The 17,202-nt window shown below is 41.5% G+C and overlaps 1 protein-coding gene across 5 annotated transcripts in view; it reads right to left on the bottom strand.

The window, feature by feature from the left end:
- Positions 1 to 3,148: 3,148 nt before the first annotated feature.
- The window catches only part of CPEB2 (cytoplasmic polyadenylation element binding protein 2), a 148,877-nt gene continuing 134,823 nt past the window's right edge, over positions 3,149 to 17,202 (bottom strand). For all 5 annotated transcript variants that reach the window (XM_068277589.1, XM_068277562.1, XM_068277580.1 and 2 more), the window contains 4 exons: positions 16,365 to 16,483; positions 15,016 to 15,130; positions 13,308 to 13,489; positions 3,149 to 7,069 (listed from right to left, as the gene is read on the bottom strand). In XM_068277589.1, the coding sequence (XP_068133690.1) occupies positions 6,842 to 7,069; positions 13,308 to 13,489; positions 15,016 to 15,130; positions 16,365 to 16,483 (644 nt within the window). In that variant the 3' untranslated portion in view covers positions 3,149 to 6,841. The remainder of the gene's footprint in view (positions 7,070 to 13,307; positions 13,490 to 15,015; positions 15,131 to 16,364; positions 16,484 to 17,202) is intronic.

The following is a 17,202-nucleotide window of genomic DNA, read 5'->3' as shown; positions in this document are numbered from 1 at the left end:
CAAAATTATTTGCATCTCATTGACCATCCCTAGTGATAATTCAGCTTTAAGTAACTGTGGTTTCCCTTGATGCATCACTCTGGAATAATGCAAAAAGTATTTCTGCCAATGTAAGCAGTTTGTTTTAGAGGTTTTGCAGCAATGCAGTTCTCTCCCTTAGGTTTCTTATTTCTCTCAGCAATCCTGCAGAGAACATTTCTAGTAGGCCACTGACCCCCTACACAGCATCACATTGCTTACTGAGAATCAAATGTTTTGGATCTTGTTCCTGCCTACCCCCACAGACTGTGCAGGGGAGGACTGAGCATTGCCATCTTCTGATTATATCCCATCAGCTTTCCCACTAGATGATGGATACAGTTGTGCCAGGACCAAGGCTTGCTCCTGCTTGTGTGTACCATGGCTCAGACTGTTTCTCAGGAGTTTAAAACACTTCCAGGCTGCTAAAGTGCAGCTCACCGAGACTGGTAATTTGTTTTTATTTTTAACTAACTTTAAAGTGGTATGAAACTCAGCATTTCCTATTGGTTCTAAAAGATTAGTTACAGCATAAAATCTATCACAAAAATAAATAAATTGTAGCAGAATAGTATTACTTCGTTCTTCAGTGGAAAGCTCCTTGCTTCAATGGCTGCATCCAAAGAGGTGATAACATTTTGATCAAATTCCTTTGTCAGATACATTTAGTAACATTTACAAACTGCCCAAACTGAGCTGTAGAGCAGAAAGAGCTGAGAAGTGATCACTAGATAGATTGTAATATATACAGTAAATATAACAGCTATGCAATAACATGCAATGGCAGCTTTCAGAACAGATGAACTGTACTGTGGGAATTTTGTAATTTGTAAACGGACAATATTACTTGTGCACAAACGCAAAAAAAACACAACCATTTTTATTGAATGTTATGGCTGAGTTTAATCCCACTTTGAATAATGTGGGGCTCATTTGCATGGTTCTTTAGTTACTTTACTGCTTTGTCTGTAGGAGAATTTTAACAATGCTCATTCTGTGCCAGTGTCTTAAATCAGGGCTTCACAACCTTGTCCTCAAATATCCCCAACAGTGCATGTTTACTGGCAATCCACAGCAGCTAAAAGGCCCGTTTTAGTTTCTGTAGGCACGCAGCACAGTACAAAACATGTACTATTAGTGTCACTTAAGAACAGGGTTGGGAAGCTATGCTTTAAGACACGGGCCCAGAATGAGCATGCAGATCAGATGCTTTGATTGTCTTAAAGTAGACCCAAATTAAAAATACAAGATTTCAGAAATAAAACCCATTTTCTAAATTATAATAAATAGCAGCCTTTTTTCAGCTGCATGATGACAAATATAAAATATTTTACATTTAATGGAGGAACCCCTCCCTTCCTTTCATATTGCCGGAATAGAAACTAGCAAACTGGTGGAGTAGCAGGTGTCCACAGCAAAGGAGGAATTGCTAATGGCTGCCCCCTGTATAACCCTAGTTATGAAAAGAGAAGGGTGAAAAGCATGCACTGAAATGCTCATAGGCTTGAAGGAGTGTTTATGTATCTTTGTATGTGTCAGAGTGGTGCAACTAAATATTTTGAATTAAACATTTTTTTGGTTTGGGTCCGCTTTAAGTATTAAGAGGCAGGTCATCAAGTCAAGCTAACCATTTTTTTTTTTGAGAGAATAAAGATGGAATCTTCCTCTCACTTCAGTTTCCCTTTAAAACTGGAACTTTTTCCAACATTGTTCAATGGGGTGATGGTTTAGAAATGTGGTGAAAGGGAATATGTACACCACGTTAACGTGTTCTTGCCTTTTCTTGGATTGACCTAGACTGACTTTTACAGCAATGCTGCACAATGCTAGAATCTTGGTTGCATGAGTCCTGTGGAAATAGAACTAATCTGTATTGATCTGCCCATCATGAAAATCATCACTAATAAAACTGCATGCTTCTAAAGTAAACAATTGCTACAATTATCTCACTATGGCCCCTATCCAATTTAATCTTATCTACAAAATAAATAATTAAAAAAAAAACACATTGAAAAAGTACTAAAAAAAAGTTGGTTAAAAAAAAAAGTAACAGCAAACCTATTTTGAGTATTTTCTTCTTTACCGAGAACATAAAAAAAAATGTTTGAGAAGGTGTGAAAACCGAGAAAAAGGAGGAGAAAAATTAACTAAATAAGGACCCTTGTCTAATGCTAGGTACACCAGATATAACTTACCGTCCAATTGGATTTTGTTAAGTTATTATCAGAAAAGCATTCCCTTTATGGATTCAGGAGCAGTTTGGACGTGTACACATGATGCAACTTGGTCAGATTACCCAATCATCAGACAGGAAATTGAATAGTGTGTAACCAGCATTAGGTTATGTAGCAGCTAAACGGCTCTAGCTCTAGTTGTAATTGTATGTCCAGCAACTAAATCACACTAGCAGCTGCACAGACTTGTACGGTAGGCAGCCAAAACTGATACTACAGTATTGCTGGTATGACAGTCCTTACTCATTCTTTTGCTGAGCATGCACAATTTGGAACCATCAGATGCTGCTCTATGTAGTTTCTACATTTACAGTTTGTGGTTTCTGTTCAGGAAGTTCAATGATCAAAGCAACAGAGGCGCCAACATAGGGAAAAAAAAAAAAAAAAAAAAAAAAAACACCTTTAAAAAAGGAGGTAGTGGTGGTCTTGCCTCCAGGTAGTCCAACTGGATAAGTCTAGATTCAAAGACAACTTATTTTCACATTCGAAGAAAGACTCCAATTGCAATGCATTTCATGGGAGAAACCCACTTCTTCAGGCAAAATTAATGGAGTATCTGTTTTTCCAAGAGGTCAAGCTTAACCCGGGGTCAGGTTCAATCTCCCCACCTGCCTATACAGCAGTTGCGTATGTGGTAACCCATTTTTGTGAGTATTTTTTTCAAGCTTCTATCCAGTACCACCCATTAACAGTACACGCTACACTATAGGGCTCTCGGTTTCTCCTCCCTGATTTTTGTCTGTTCAGGAGGAATGCTGGCTGATAGTCAGAAGAAGGATCAATGTTCTGAAGGACTGGTAGTGAAACAAATGGATATCTGTCATTGAGGCTTTACTTCGAATAGATTTAATTAATGAGATAGCAAATGCTCAATAAAGATTCAATGACACCTGTCATGCCAATAACTTAAGTTTATTAGTCAGTCAACAATATTACAAATATTTAAAAATTACTTAATATAAATAGTTGGCAGCAAACTATTTCATTACAGAGTTAAATTACCAGTACAACAGACAGACTGGAGATTTAGACACCTGGAAGATAAAACGTAAAATCTGAAATAAAATGTGTAAAAAAAAAAAAAAAAAAAAAAAAAAATCAAGCTGAAGGCAATCACCTAGTGTCCTTAAGCGTGGGCTTATAATTATACAGAATACCCAAAAAATATAAATCAACTAAATTTGCATATCAAAGAACCTTTAATAATTACAATCCAAACACTCCGTAAGCCACTTGTGCCATTCTATACAGAAACTCTGAATTAGAAACTAGTTGCTTTAATAGTACAAAGATTTCAGCTCCAAAAATAATTCAAAATAAAATAAAACTTTAGCAATTAGCGTCATAAAATTATATTTTTCCCACATAAAAATACAAAAATGATATTAATGACACGAATATTACTTCTAAAAAAAAACAAACAAAAAAAAAAGGGAAAAAAGAAAAAACACAAAAACCAACAAAATAGAAATATGCATGAAAAAAGTCTCTCCTTTTGTTAGCAAAACACTATCCAAAATAACTACAATCATTTACATCAGTACAAAGATTTCTGGATTTTAAAAAATAGTTGCAATGACAAAAGGGGTATTTTTTGACAGTAAAAAATGACACTGTGGATAAAATCTGCAAAATATGCAATGAAAAAAATAAATTTGCATTAAAAAGGTTTACACTGTTTTTATACAAATATTAGAAACAGTATTGCACATCACAACACAGAATCGAGGTTAGTCAGCCTTCCAAAATGTGTTATATTCAAGTTTTTTTTTTATAGCATCTTTGAGGAGAGGCTTTGTGCAGCCAGATGCAACAGGGATACAATATCAAGTGTTGTCCATACACAAATATATAAATGCTAAATGTTTCCTTCTTAACAAAAAGTGTGAATTTAAAGTTTTTTTTTTCCTCCATAGTCATACACTTGGGCAGCAATATGCACACTGGGGGAACAAAAGTGAAGCTTTAAAAATATAAAAATACAATCAAAATCAACTAGCAATCTTCTACAAAAATAGTAAAATAAATATGATTTATAAAAAATCCAATACAGTGTTCAACAATTAGAAAATAAGAATTTACTACACACAAATACACACACAAAAAGCAGGACTGGAACGGGAAGCAGCAAGGCTACCCCCACACAGAAGTGAAATGAGAATTAATAAAGTTACTTTTGGCCAATCTCCCCTTTAGAACCTCTCGGTTTTGTATTCTGAGAGTTATACATGAATTTAGTAGGAAGGGATCATTTCCATGCAACAATTTCAAACAGAATTTCTGTTTTCTCAGTTTTCTCACCTATGACATACTTCTCTTTTTTTTTTTAAATATAATTTTCATTAACCCTCTTTAGTTTTGTCTTATAAATCCAAAAAATTGAGGTATTGCAAAAAGGGGATGTTAATTAAAACAAGCACGTGTTGAAACAGCTGACTGTCAAAGTTTACTCTTGGAGATATAAAATATAGTGCATAACAAATTTAGAATTGTCTTGGGGTTAGTGAAGTCTGAGAAAATACTATTAATAACAAACAACCAGGGAAAAGAAGGATATCTGTTTAGGAAACAGTTAAGGGAGGAAAGGGGGAATCAACAAATAAATTAGAAAGAAGCACTCCTCAGAACAGCAACAATTTCAAACATTTAGACGTGAACTACAACCACAACAAAAAACAGCAAGGTGAGACGAGTCACATATTGTACAGTACAAAAAAAGCACGTTGCCGACAACCAGTAATAATGCATTTTTCTTTTATCGTACACAGAAGATTGTCCCATGGGTTTATCTAGAAAACCCCTTTTTCTCTTTTCTTTCGGTGTTAAATTGGTATATTCATATTCGTGGAGTGAAAATAGTCTAAGTCCATTCTTTTACTGAAATATCTGTCATAGGCTAGTTGCATAACCTCATGGCTCAATGGTGCCCGTATTTGCTTACGTTCCTAGCCAAAACTTCTCTTTTTTCTGTTGGCTTCTTAAATAAATACATATTTAATATGTAAAAAAAAAACAGAATGTGCGATCATTTAGCAGCCTTGCTCCACTAAAAATAATAAATTATTATAAAAATAAAAAAATAGAAAAAAAACTACAAAAAAGTTGTGTGCAGAGAAAACCAATTTCAAAATAAAGTTTTAGCCATATGTGACGGATGTTTCAAAAGTACAAGGGAGTTATGCAACTAGCCATTTGTATTTTACCATCTCCATTTTGACTTTTACTCTTTGTTAAGCTAAAGCACTTTTTCGTTATTATTATTAATAGTAATATTATTTATAGCTAGTAGGTTTCAATAAATAGTTTGTCTTATACATTTGGCGGTGGATAACAAGTGTGCTGGCCATCTTTGGTTTTAAATAAAGTTTCAAACCAAGCTAAATTTAAAAATTGGCAAGGGGAAGCTTTTTCTTTTAAGGTCAAATTTTTGTTCCAGTTTTCTCTACACTACTTCACGTCACAAGAGTCCGAACCACACACCACAATGGGGATTGCACAGGGATTACAATATTACATCCAATTCTTTGTAAATTGAAGTCACTAGTGACCAGGATAATAAATGGCTGCACTTACTAATCTAAAACAAATTGTCATATTGTACACATTTTAAGGACATTTGTTTTACTTGAATCACAAGTCATGCAATATGCTTTTGTTACAAAAGATTTTGTCATTTTGCTCATGCTACTGTACCTAGTTTCAAAAGGAGTTTATTTATTTATTTTTTTACTTTTTTTTTTATCTGCAATACCGTATCTGTGGTTAGTAAATAGTTCTAGTGCATGCATATGGTGTAGACAGGTAGGTAAACATGCATATTTCACATTCTAAAACTATGGCAGTTTCAGCCATATTGTGCTGCCTGCATTTTGTTTTCCGCAATGCAGTTTTTGAAAAACTTTTCAATCCTGTATAAATAGGTGGCATTACACACAACACCTATATAGCAGCAAAGCTAATACAGCTTATGATTAAAAATGTTTAAAAATAGCTAATAAAAATCAGATCATCTTGAGGTATTATTTCTTGCAAGTCAAAATGGAGAGCGAAAAAAATCAACCCTATATTTTTTTTTTCTTCTCAAATTTACATACACACTTAAAATAGCAACAATAAAAATAATTTTAGTAGCAGACATTTTCCATTTTCACTATTAATTGCTACCTTTGGTAAATAACTGGGGCTGATCCGATAAGTTAAAAATCCACGTCTAGAAATAAGTGCACGCTTCATCCATATAGATAGATATATAGATATATATATATTTATAGCAGCAGACTGTGTTGCCCCTAATGCAGAACATTCTCAAATCTAAAAATTTCAGCATTACATATAAAAAGAACTTGGAAAATAAAATATTAAAAAATATTTTAACGTGAAATTATCACAAAGAATCGGTAAGCCTGAGATGTGGGGATTTGGTGGAAAAAATGAAGAGGCTTTTAGTGTTTTGGCTGCTGATACAGATGCACATATAGAGATGGGGGAGGGGGCAGAAGAATGCACTTATTTCTTCTGCGCGTCAGTATCTTTAAACACAGTAAGCCGCATGCACCCTTCTCTCAGTGAGTGGTGGAGTAAAGCAGAGCTTAGTTCCAGCGGAAGTGTATCTGACGAGGCCGGTCTGCTCCTTCCTTCACCAGCGGCTTGTGGAATTCCCGACCGGCGCGAGAGTGGATGTTTGCCCAGCAGAACTCGCAGTAATACTGCAGGCATGTGACATTGGCACAGAAGAACGGAGCGAATTTCCCACTGCAGCGAGCCCCCTGGCATTCATCACACATCTGGTCATCTAATACGTATGGCTTCACCTCTACCTGCAAAATATTCACAGTGGGATTAGGATTTCGTTCACAAAAATGAGTAAAAAATAAATAAATAAATAATCAACAACCGCCATAATATTCTTAATTTGTTAACCTCTTAAAGAGACACTTAAGCAAAAAAAATTGATATGATTTGTATGTGTAGTACAGCTAAGAAATAATAGACTTAGGTCTCTGCTCCTGATGTTTTGTTTCCAGTTCAGGAAGCGTTAAAGGACTTACGAGGTGAAATCTTAAAAAAAGTCAAATACCTGTTTGCTCATTTAAGGCACGGAGGACGCCGTCCGCGCCCTCCGTGCCGTTCCGCCGGGTCCCCTGCGCTCAATAGTCCCCCGGCCGGGTCCCGACCGCTCAGCCCGGGTCGGGCTCTATTGGCTGCCACATGAGATGGCCACATGAGCCGGCCGCGGCTGCGCAGTCTACTTAGCCGCGAGTGCGGCTGCGCAGCTCTAGGGCCGACCCCCTGATCCACGCAACTTGTAGCGTGGATCGGGGGGTTGGCCCTAGAGCTGCGCAGCCGCACTCACAGCTAAGCGGGCTGCGCAGCTGGCTCATGCGGCCATCTTTGTGCAGCCAAGAGAGCCTGACCCGGGCCGAGCGGTCGGGACCCGGCCGGGGGGCTATTGAGCGCAGGGGACCCTGCGGAACGGCACGGAGGGCACGGACGGCGTCCTCCGTGCCTGAAATGGGCATACAGGTATTTGACTTTTTTTAAGATTTCACCTCGTAAGTCCTTTAAGAAACTCCAGTAGTTCTCTATGCAAAAGAGCCACTGATCTCTACAACTTTCAAAGTCACAGAGAGCTCTGTCTTCTGAAGCTTGTTATCTCAACTGTCTTTATCTCCAGAGGACAGTTCAAAAGTTCACTAGCCTTCTTTGTAAAATAATTTAGAATGCTGAGTAGTGTGCAACCTGCAAATATTAGAGAATGATGCAATGTTCTAAAAAAATAACTGAAAATAAAAATGAGATTTTCTTTGCTACTAATGTTCTAGTAATTATCCGTACTACACAACCAATTCATTATATAATTTTTTTCGCTTCAGTGTCTCTTTAACTTGTGTATACAGCACCAAAGAAAAGAATCTTGCCAACCCTCCAGAGCAAAGTTGTGAAGACTCTAACCCCCTTCCTGATCGCCTAACGCCGATAGGCTTCAGGAAGGTGGCAGCCCCATTACCGCCTAACACCGATTGGCGGCAAGAGCAGTGAGCAGAGGTTAGCGGTGATCGCGTATCCCCACTGAATGACTGAGCAGAGCTCAGACATCAGCCTGCTAGCACGCAACTAGCAAGCTGTTGGAAATAAAAAAGTTTATAACGGTTGTACAGCGCCGCAATCGAGTGCATCGCTGTACAGCTCTGTCACTGAACTGCCCCCAACAGAGGCTCACAAACGATCGTCTCTCACAGGCTGATGACTATGAGAGACGATCATGTGATTGGCTCTCATGGGGGACGGAGGGTTGAAATAAAAATAAAAAAGCCATTTTTATTTAACAAAAAAGTATATAAATTGAAAAAAAAAAAAAAAATACAGCCTGCAGCAGCGATCAGAGCCCACCAACAGAAAGCTCAGTTGGTGGGCAGAAAAGAGGGGGGCTATTCATTTGGCTGCTAAGTTGTATGGCCCTGTAGCGAGTTGTTAAAGGGATTCTGTGGACTGTTTAAGGCTACTTTCCCACCAAGACGTTGCAATTTAGGGGACGTAATGGTCGCTTAATGTGCCCCTAACGCAACGCATGGTGGTGTTGAAGTTGGACGTCAGAGTGAGCTGTGTTATGCAGCTCTCAAAGCAGCCGCTCCAGGTTAGTGATAGGAAGTCCGGATCTTTTTAAGGATTCGGATCATTTGAATCGGATCATTGAAAAGATCCGGATCTTTGACCCAAATCATTTGAATCATTTTACTAGGAAAGCAGACTGGGTGAAATGACTAGCAGGACAGGACTTTCCCTGCACTGTACATTCTGTATGTTCCTGTTTCTCCCAGACAGGCATCCACTGTGAAATGAATCTTTCATTGTGATGATCCGGATGATTCGACTCACAAAAAAGATCCGGATCAAATGAACGATTCGTTCATGATCCGGTAAACACTACAGTCCCACCACCACTCTCCACAGTGCAGTGAATATTAATTAGCCATGTGGCTGGCCGCGGAGGAGGGGAGACCTCCTCCTCCATTACTGAGCATGTGCAAACAGTCTGTGGCTTAGCCCAGTATAACGTACAGCATGCAGCACTTTGTTTAAACGTGCTGCGTAACAATGTAACACAACATGTGCACTGTGAACAGCACATTGATTTTACAGTGCTGTGAGTTAGGCTGCGTTACTGGCTGCTGTAACGTGGGACTTTAACGTCCCACTGTGAAACCAGCCTAAATGAACAAAAAACGCCACTTACCTGGGGCTTCTATCAGCCCCCCTGCAGCTAAAAATGTCACGCGCAGTCTTCCGCCAATGCTCCGTTGCCCACCGCTGGTCCCGTTGTAATATTCGTCTAACAAAACGAATAATGCTTGCTCCCGTGTCATCGGGAGCTTACTACGCAGGTGCAGTATGAACTTTTCTTGTACTGTGCCTGTGCAGGACGCTCTCGATCACACGCGGTAGCGTGCACTCATGCGGCGACAGCCGCAGTCTAATCAGACGGCTGATTAGACCGGGACTGGCGGCGGGGAACGAAGGATCGGAGGAGGACGGTACGGGACACTTCAGCTGCAGGGGGCCGATAGAAGCCCCAGGTAAGCGTCGGTTTTTGTTCATTTAAACAGTCCACAGAACTCCTTTAAAGCTCCAGTGGCCTGAATTATAAAAAATAGCCTGGTCACTAGGGAGGTGTAAGCCTGTGGTCCTGAAGTGGTTGACTATGCCATACCTATTGTGAAAGAGTAAATATATAGCAAGAAAATTATATAAACAATATAGGGAGCCTCTATTATCATAAATTAAACACTTTATTTTAAATACATGCAGATAACCCCAAAACCCTCCCTTTAAAACCACCCTAAAAGGCTGTAAACATCTGAGGGATAAGCCCTAGTCTAAAGGAGTGCACTCCTAATTGATCTATATGGTTAATTATATCTTCAGGGCCCACTTGATAAAGTGACAATTGCAAACAGTCATTCCTCTGAATGTTAGTATCAGGCAACAAAAGCTATTCCTCCATGCAGCCGGTTAGTATAAGCAGTGTAGCAAGCAGTAATAGTAGCAATAGCTCGGCTTCTAGTAGCTGGTTATGTAGTTGGTATGACCACTGAGCCTCTAATGCACCTCTCATTACATGTGTGGCTTATCTGCCACTGGCATACCCGACTGTGTAAGTCTCTGGGTCAGCTTCCATTGGGACTCACGTGTCCATAAGAGAATGGTTTGCCATTCCTGGTGGGACGGGTACTACCGGTACTCTCCAAGTTTGTTAGCCGGGTTCCCTGCGCGCCCTCTTGTAGAGTGTCTCCAGGTGCCGCGTAGAGCAGCAGTCATCACAGTCGGGGAGTGAGCTGGAGGCTATGGAGTTAGCGTAGTCGCGTGATAACAGCCCACGTGACGCGCTTCACCCGCTTCCGGGTTTCATCAGACGTGACGTCACAGGCCATCTCCCTCTTTTATGCACATGAGTGGAGGGCTGTGAACGTAGCCGGGTAATAAAAAACAGTCAGGGTTGAACTTAGACTCTTAGAGTATCCTTACTCCCTCCAGTGGTGAATCATAGAAATACTTTCAAATTAATATCACTATTTAGTCCATTTGGCTGCATGGCATTGCATTTGTATATCCAATAGGATTCTTTTTTTTAGTAATTCTTGATATTCTTCTTCATAATCTTCTTCATAATCGCCTCTCCGTGGACTTATATTAAGTTTGTGAATGCCCATAACTTTTAAATGGCTAGTTGGAGGGTACCGGTAGTACCCGCCCCACCAGGAATGGCAAACCATTCTCTTATGGACACGTGAGTCCCAATGGAAGCTGACCCAGAGACTTACACAGTCGGGTATGCCAGTGGCAGATAAGCCACACATGTAATGAGAGGTGCATTAGAGGCTCAGTGGTCATACCAACTACATAAGCAGCTACTAGAAGCCGAGCTATTGCTACTATTACTGCTTGCTACACTGCTTATACTAACCGGCTGCATGGAGGAATAGCTTTTGTTGCCTGATACTAAAATTCAGAGGAATGACTGTTTGCAATTGTCACTTTATCAAGGGGGCCCTGAAGATATAATCAACCATATAGATCAATTAGGAGTGCACTCCTTTAGACTAGGGCTTATCCCTCAGATGTTTACAGCCTTTTTAGGGTGGTTTTAAAGGGAGGGTTTTGGGGTTATCTGCATGTATTTAAAATAAAGTGTTTAATTTATGATAATAGAGGCTCCCTATATTGTTTATATAATTTTGTGCTATGGTTATAGGTGAGACTTTAGACTAATTAGGGCTATTATTCAGGTTGATATCCCACCTTTTGTATATATAGAGCAAGAAAAGTTGTTCCAAGATAGAAGGCTATTCTACAATAAGTTTAAAGCAGACCTGAATTTCCGCTCTTTCCGTTCTGCTCTAAAAGTTAAGCAACAGCATAATAACCTTTACAGAAAAACATTTACAGCCGATACAAAGCCTACAGTAAATCTGCACTATTTCTACTTCCTGCTTTCATGGAAGCAGACATTAACATTCTGTGCTTTCAAATGAGCTTATCTGCCATGGCAGTCATGTGACACAGGGGGGAGATCAAATTACAACTTGAGGTAGAATAAAACAGGCTAAACTCTCTAAAATCACACAGTGTGCATTTCTCGGTTTTCCTTCTGTCCTGTGCAAGAGTTCAGGTCCACTTTAAATGACTGAATTGTTGCTCATCCCTACTTACTGAGAAACTATTTTCAGTACTTTTCCCACTGTAGGTAATATATTGGGCAGGAGGTCACCACTGGCTGTAACAGCCACTCATGCGCTTTAATTGGCATTGAAAAGAAGGGATCAGTGAAATAAACATGTCCACTCTCATAAGTGACTGCGGGAGGCCAAGGCTCTCTATGGACATGACAGTTCACCTTCGCAAAATGATCTAGAAGATGGAGCCTTAGCTGGAACTTCAGAGCCATGTCACTGCTGCTATGGAACTTGGGCAGTCCTGGTGAGTATAATAAAAGAAAGATGGGGCCCATCTTAGCAGATGTGGGTGGGACGCAGGAAGCAAAAAACCCTATTAGGGCTGGTGCACACCAAGAGCGGTTCTGAGCGGTTTTTTAAAACGCTCGCGGAGGGAAAACTGCTTGGCTAATGAATGTGAATGGGATGGTGCACACCAGAGCGGGTCGTTTTTTCCCCAAACACAAACTCGGGTCCTGCAGCATTTTTGCGGTTTTCTGGAAGCGTTTCTGTTTCAATGATAAGTATAGGAAAGTGGAAAACCGCTACATCAGAGTGATTTTCCAAGCGTTTTGTTACAGAAGCTGTTCAGTTACAGCTCTACTGTAACAAAATATTAAATCTGCTACGCAAAAAAAAAAAAAAAAAAATCGCTCTAAACATGCTTAGAACCGCTCTGAAAAACCTCTTTAAAAACGCTAGCGTTTGCGGATCCGCTAGCGGTTTTTAGTGTGCACTGGCCCTTCGATAGACTTTAAAGAGAACCCGAGGTGGGTTCTAATAATCCTATTAGCACACAGAGGCTGGGTCTGCATATAATGCCCAGCCTCTGTGTGCTACACGGTTTCCCCCCAGGCCCCCCCTGCGCTCTGCTGCCCCCCCATAAAATCACACAGCTGTGCTAGCGACATCACTAGCAGGCTGTTTACATCTGCACTGCCATTCAGCGCCGCTCCCCCACCTCCTCTATGTCGCTGTTCCCCGCCTGCGTCTCTTCCCTCCCGCTGATTGGAGGATAGGGACGCAAACGGGGAGCGGCACTGTGGAGGCGGCGGGGAAGTGGCGCTGAATGGCAGTGCAGATGTAAATAGCCGGCTATCGACACGCTGCGTGTCGATAGCACGGCGTTTGATTTATAGGGGGCAGCAGAGCGCAGGGGGGATTGGGGGAAAACAGTATAGCAACAGAGGCTGAGCATTATATGCAGACCCAGCCTCGGGTTCTCATTAAGAAGCTGGATACACACGTCTGCTATGTAATCTTGAGGATCTACCCTTGTTTCACCGTTCTTAGCCCTGCCTATAAGGCACCCAGATATTGAATAACATACGCTATAATGACTTACTCTCTTATCGATATCTCCATGCTGAAGCTGAACAAATCTTGCACTGATGGCTGCAATATAGCTCTGCTGATTGGAGAACGCGACGCGCCCAGCACCTTTCGGATATTTGAGCTCTGGATCTGTATCAATTCCTGCGTAGCAAACTCCACCATACAGGCGATCCATAATCATAGCCAGCTCCACTAAAGAAAAAACAAAAAACCGGTTAGTATCACGTAATTTGCCAATACTTCCACCTTCCAAATATTTAGTGTGAGAGCACACAGATTTATTTGCCCCCCACCCCCCCAATAGGCAAAGCCTGGTTGTTTAGGTGCATTTTCAGTTTTTTTGCATTATGTGTTCAACACCTGCTATTGCCTTGAAGGACAACTGTAACGAGAGGGGAAATGGAAGCTGCCATATTTCCTTTTAACAATACCAGTTACCTGGCTGTCCTGCTGATCCTCTGCCTCAACACTTTTAGCCATAAACCCTGAACAAGCATGCAGCAGATCAGGTGTTTATGACATTATTGTCAGATCTGACTGGATTAGTTGCATACTTGTTTCTGGTGTTATTCAGTTACTAATGCAGTCAAATGGATCAGTAGGGCTGCCAGGCAACTGTCATTGTTTAAAAGGAAATAAAAATGGCACCCTCCATATTCTTCTCCTTTCAGTCGCTCTTTAAAGTCAGTAGAACTGCTGTCCATTAAAGTGGACCTAAACTCAGAACTTCCTCTCTGCTCTAAAAGATATGTAACAGCATGATAACCTTTAGCTACTTGAAGACCGTCTCACGCCAATGGGCGTGACCGCGGCGGCAGCCCTAGGGCCGCATAATGCCAATTGGCGTCAAGTCCTGCAGTTTCACACTCAAGTTGAAAACCGCAATACAATTAAAGCCTCCTCTGGAAAAGGGATACCTTTGAACTGTTAGGGTATTCCACAAAGTGTGATTGGATGGGGAATTACATAGGAATAACATTTATAAAAAACTTATACCTTTTAAGTTTTTTGTCCTTAAAGTGAAATGCCTGCAGATGCTGCCCAGATACAGCCCAAGGCCAGGTCTACACTGCACCATGAACGCAGCGGATGCGCTGGCATCATTCACACTCCTGCCATTTTTTCAAGTGCTGCATTAGCATCGCCTCCTGTCCGCTGTACCAGCTGTCTACAAACTGATCAGTGACCAGAAGAAGCATGAGGCTCTTTTTTTTTTGGGGGGGGGGGGGGGGGATTCTCATTGGTCCACCATGAACCAATGAGAATTTTTCATGTTGAAGCAGGATTCCCACTGGTCTTTTGGAAACCAATGGGGTGCTCCATGCTGCTTCTGGTCTTCGATCCCCTGCAGTGGACCGAACAGCGTTGGGACCAAAAGTCCATGGGACAGGTGAGCATTTTACATGTGGCGAACAGCCTCGTGGGAATGACACCATCTGTTTTCATAGGTTTTCCTTGTGTCCTACTTGCGGCGTAATCGTGAGACAGTTGTGGAAAAATGCAGCAGGTCAGGACTACTTGTGCATTTGTGGTCCAGTCAGTGCGCATTGCGTTCACGTTCCGATAGTGTGAATGCATACTATTAACATAGGATGCGTTCAGCATCTAATTCTGGGGGGGGGGGGGGGGTAAGGTAGTTAAAAAAAAACGTTGTGGAAAATACTGCCAGCAAATATTATGAACAGGATTGTTAGTAACTGATGCTAGAAGAGCCTTACCAGCTCTCAGTGGTCTGGGGACTCCTCCAACAAATATAGTTTTCCGAGGGTCAAGAGGTTGCGATCCGTCCATGACGAAGTCACTGTCACTCAGGTTCCAAGGGCGAATCTGAACCTAATTCCAACAAAGAAAAAAATTAATAAAAAACAAAAAAAAAAAAACAACTTACTAATGAATGTCATGTTTTTATACCTACAAGATACTAAAGATGTACTTTGATCACAATTATTTAAAAGAAGCCCATTCTTAAAGCATATCTATACTTAACTCAAAAATGTTAACACGCAACTGCAAATCACATGTCTAATGCAGTGGCTTAAAGAGACTCTGAAGAGAGTCTAAACTCACTTTTTTAACAGTCAGTCATGTTGAGAACTATAACCTCTTGTAAATCGCCGCTATCCCGCAGCAAAACGAGGGGTTTATACCCCCAAATCCACTCCGCAAAATGCACAACTTTCTTGGTCGTGGATTTTGCTGCTCATTGAGGCAGAGCTATAAGCTGCAGCTCTGCCTCCATGCTTGTCAATCAGCCACGTATCTCCGCCTCTCCCCGCCCCTCTCAGTGAAGGCAGATTGAGAGGGGCGGGGAGAGGCGGCAATCAGCCAGGATTAACGCGCTGAGAGGCAGAGCTACAGCCATTAGCTCTGCCTCATTCAGGAAGCGCTCCCTGGAGTTAGGAGAGGGGAATTGGGGGGTATAAACCCCTCGTTTTGCGGCGGGATAGCGGCGGTTTAAAAGGGTATATAGTTCTCAACATGACAATGTTAAAAAAGTGAATTTAGACTCGCTTCAGAGTCTCTTTAAATCAGACCTGAACTCATAACTTTCGCAATTAGCAACAGCATAATATCCTTTAAAAGGAAAAAAACATTTCTTTGTTATAGCTTACAGAACTCATTCAGCAAAGGGTTAATACTGTGTTCACACATTAGCCATGTCTGTAAGGACTGCCAAATTTATGTGCTGACACAGCTGTGAGATCAAATTACACTTGTGATAACTCAAAGATTGGGGGGGGGGGAATTAGTCAGACTCTCTTCTCTAAAAACACACAGGGTGCATTTCTCTCAGTCTTCCTTGTGACCTGTGCAAGAGTTCAGGTCTTTTAAAGGACACTTTCTTTTACTGACAATGTGCAAATGGTAAATAGTCTGAACTAAGGACAATGTGCGAATGGTAAGTAGTCTTTTCTTTGGGGGGGCAGCGCAGATGGTCCCCCCCTCTGGGCTCCGGCCAGGCCATGGGCTCTCTGCGCTCCCCCCCCCCCCCCCCAAACACACTTTTTTCTTTTTTCTCCCCAGAATTCCACACAAGCACTGCTAACTGCCCATTATATCTACTTACAGGCTTGTCTTTGATTGTTGGACTAGAAACACACAGATAGAGTTTGGAGTCTTCTTCAATGCAAGCTTCAATCAGAGCCTGGACTGAGCTTTCTTCTTGGAAGAGAAGAAACGCATAACCTGCAGAGGGGGATGAAAAATATAGTAGGTGATACAATAAAAAAAAAACCCAGGGGCGAATATTTATATGCATGAACACAGAGAAAATGTGTGCGGATGAGGAGAGTCAACATGGTTAATGCATAAATAACAGTTCAGGATTGTGGAGGAGGCTCCCTGCAGAAGTACCAAGAAGGCCCAAGAGTAAAAAATGCTGTTGGCAGGAACTGGCACTCTAAGGCTCGAACACCTACTACATGGAAATCTGTTGAGGTGGCAGATAAGGACCACCTCTGCTGAGAATCTAGTGTGTAAAGTGGCCCCAGGTGCCTCGGCTAGTGATCAGCTTGGCTCGTTAGCCTAGTGAATTGTTCTTTCCATTTACCTCAGCCATTGTGTGACAATTTGCACACCTCCCCTAGCCTCCGCACAAGAGAACACATTGCTAGCCTGCAGGCTAGCACCAATCTGTACAGCCTCGGTCTGCAGTGTCACCCAAAGGATCAGGTCCCAATCACAGCACGGCAACATGCCTTCTATATGACGGGGGCGAGGCTGTGCAGACACCACGTTTGCCTATAAGCTACCAACACGTTCTGTTCCCACTGGAGGGGAAGGCCAGCAACACTCGAAGCAGGTGTGTCAAGAGAGAACAATGCCCTTGGCCAGTGATCGGCAAGGCAAAGGTAGACCGACCGTCAACGCATTGAAGGGGGGGGGAGGTGTGGGTGGGCAGCTGT

Source organism: Hyperolius riggenbachi, chromosome 1 (genome assembly GCF_040937935.1).
Source record: "Hyperolius riggenbachi isolate aHypRig1 chromosome 1, aHypRig1.pri, whole genome shotgun sequence".
Taxonomy (NCBI): domain Eukaryota; kingdom Metazoa; phylum Chordata; class Amphibia; order Anura; family Hyperoliidae; genus Hyperolius; species Hyperolius riggenbachi.
The sequence above is the reverse complement of the archived record's forward strand: the minus strand, read 5'-3'. Positions and strand labels throughout refer to the sequence as shown.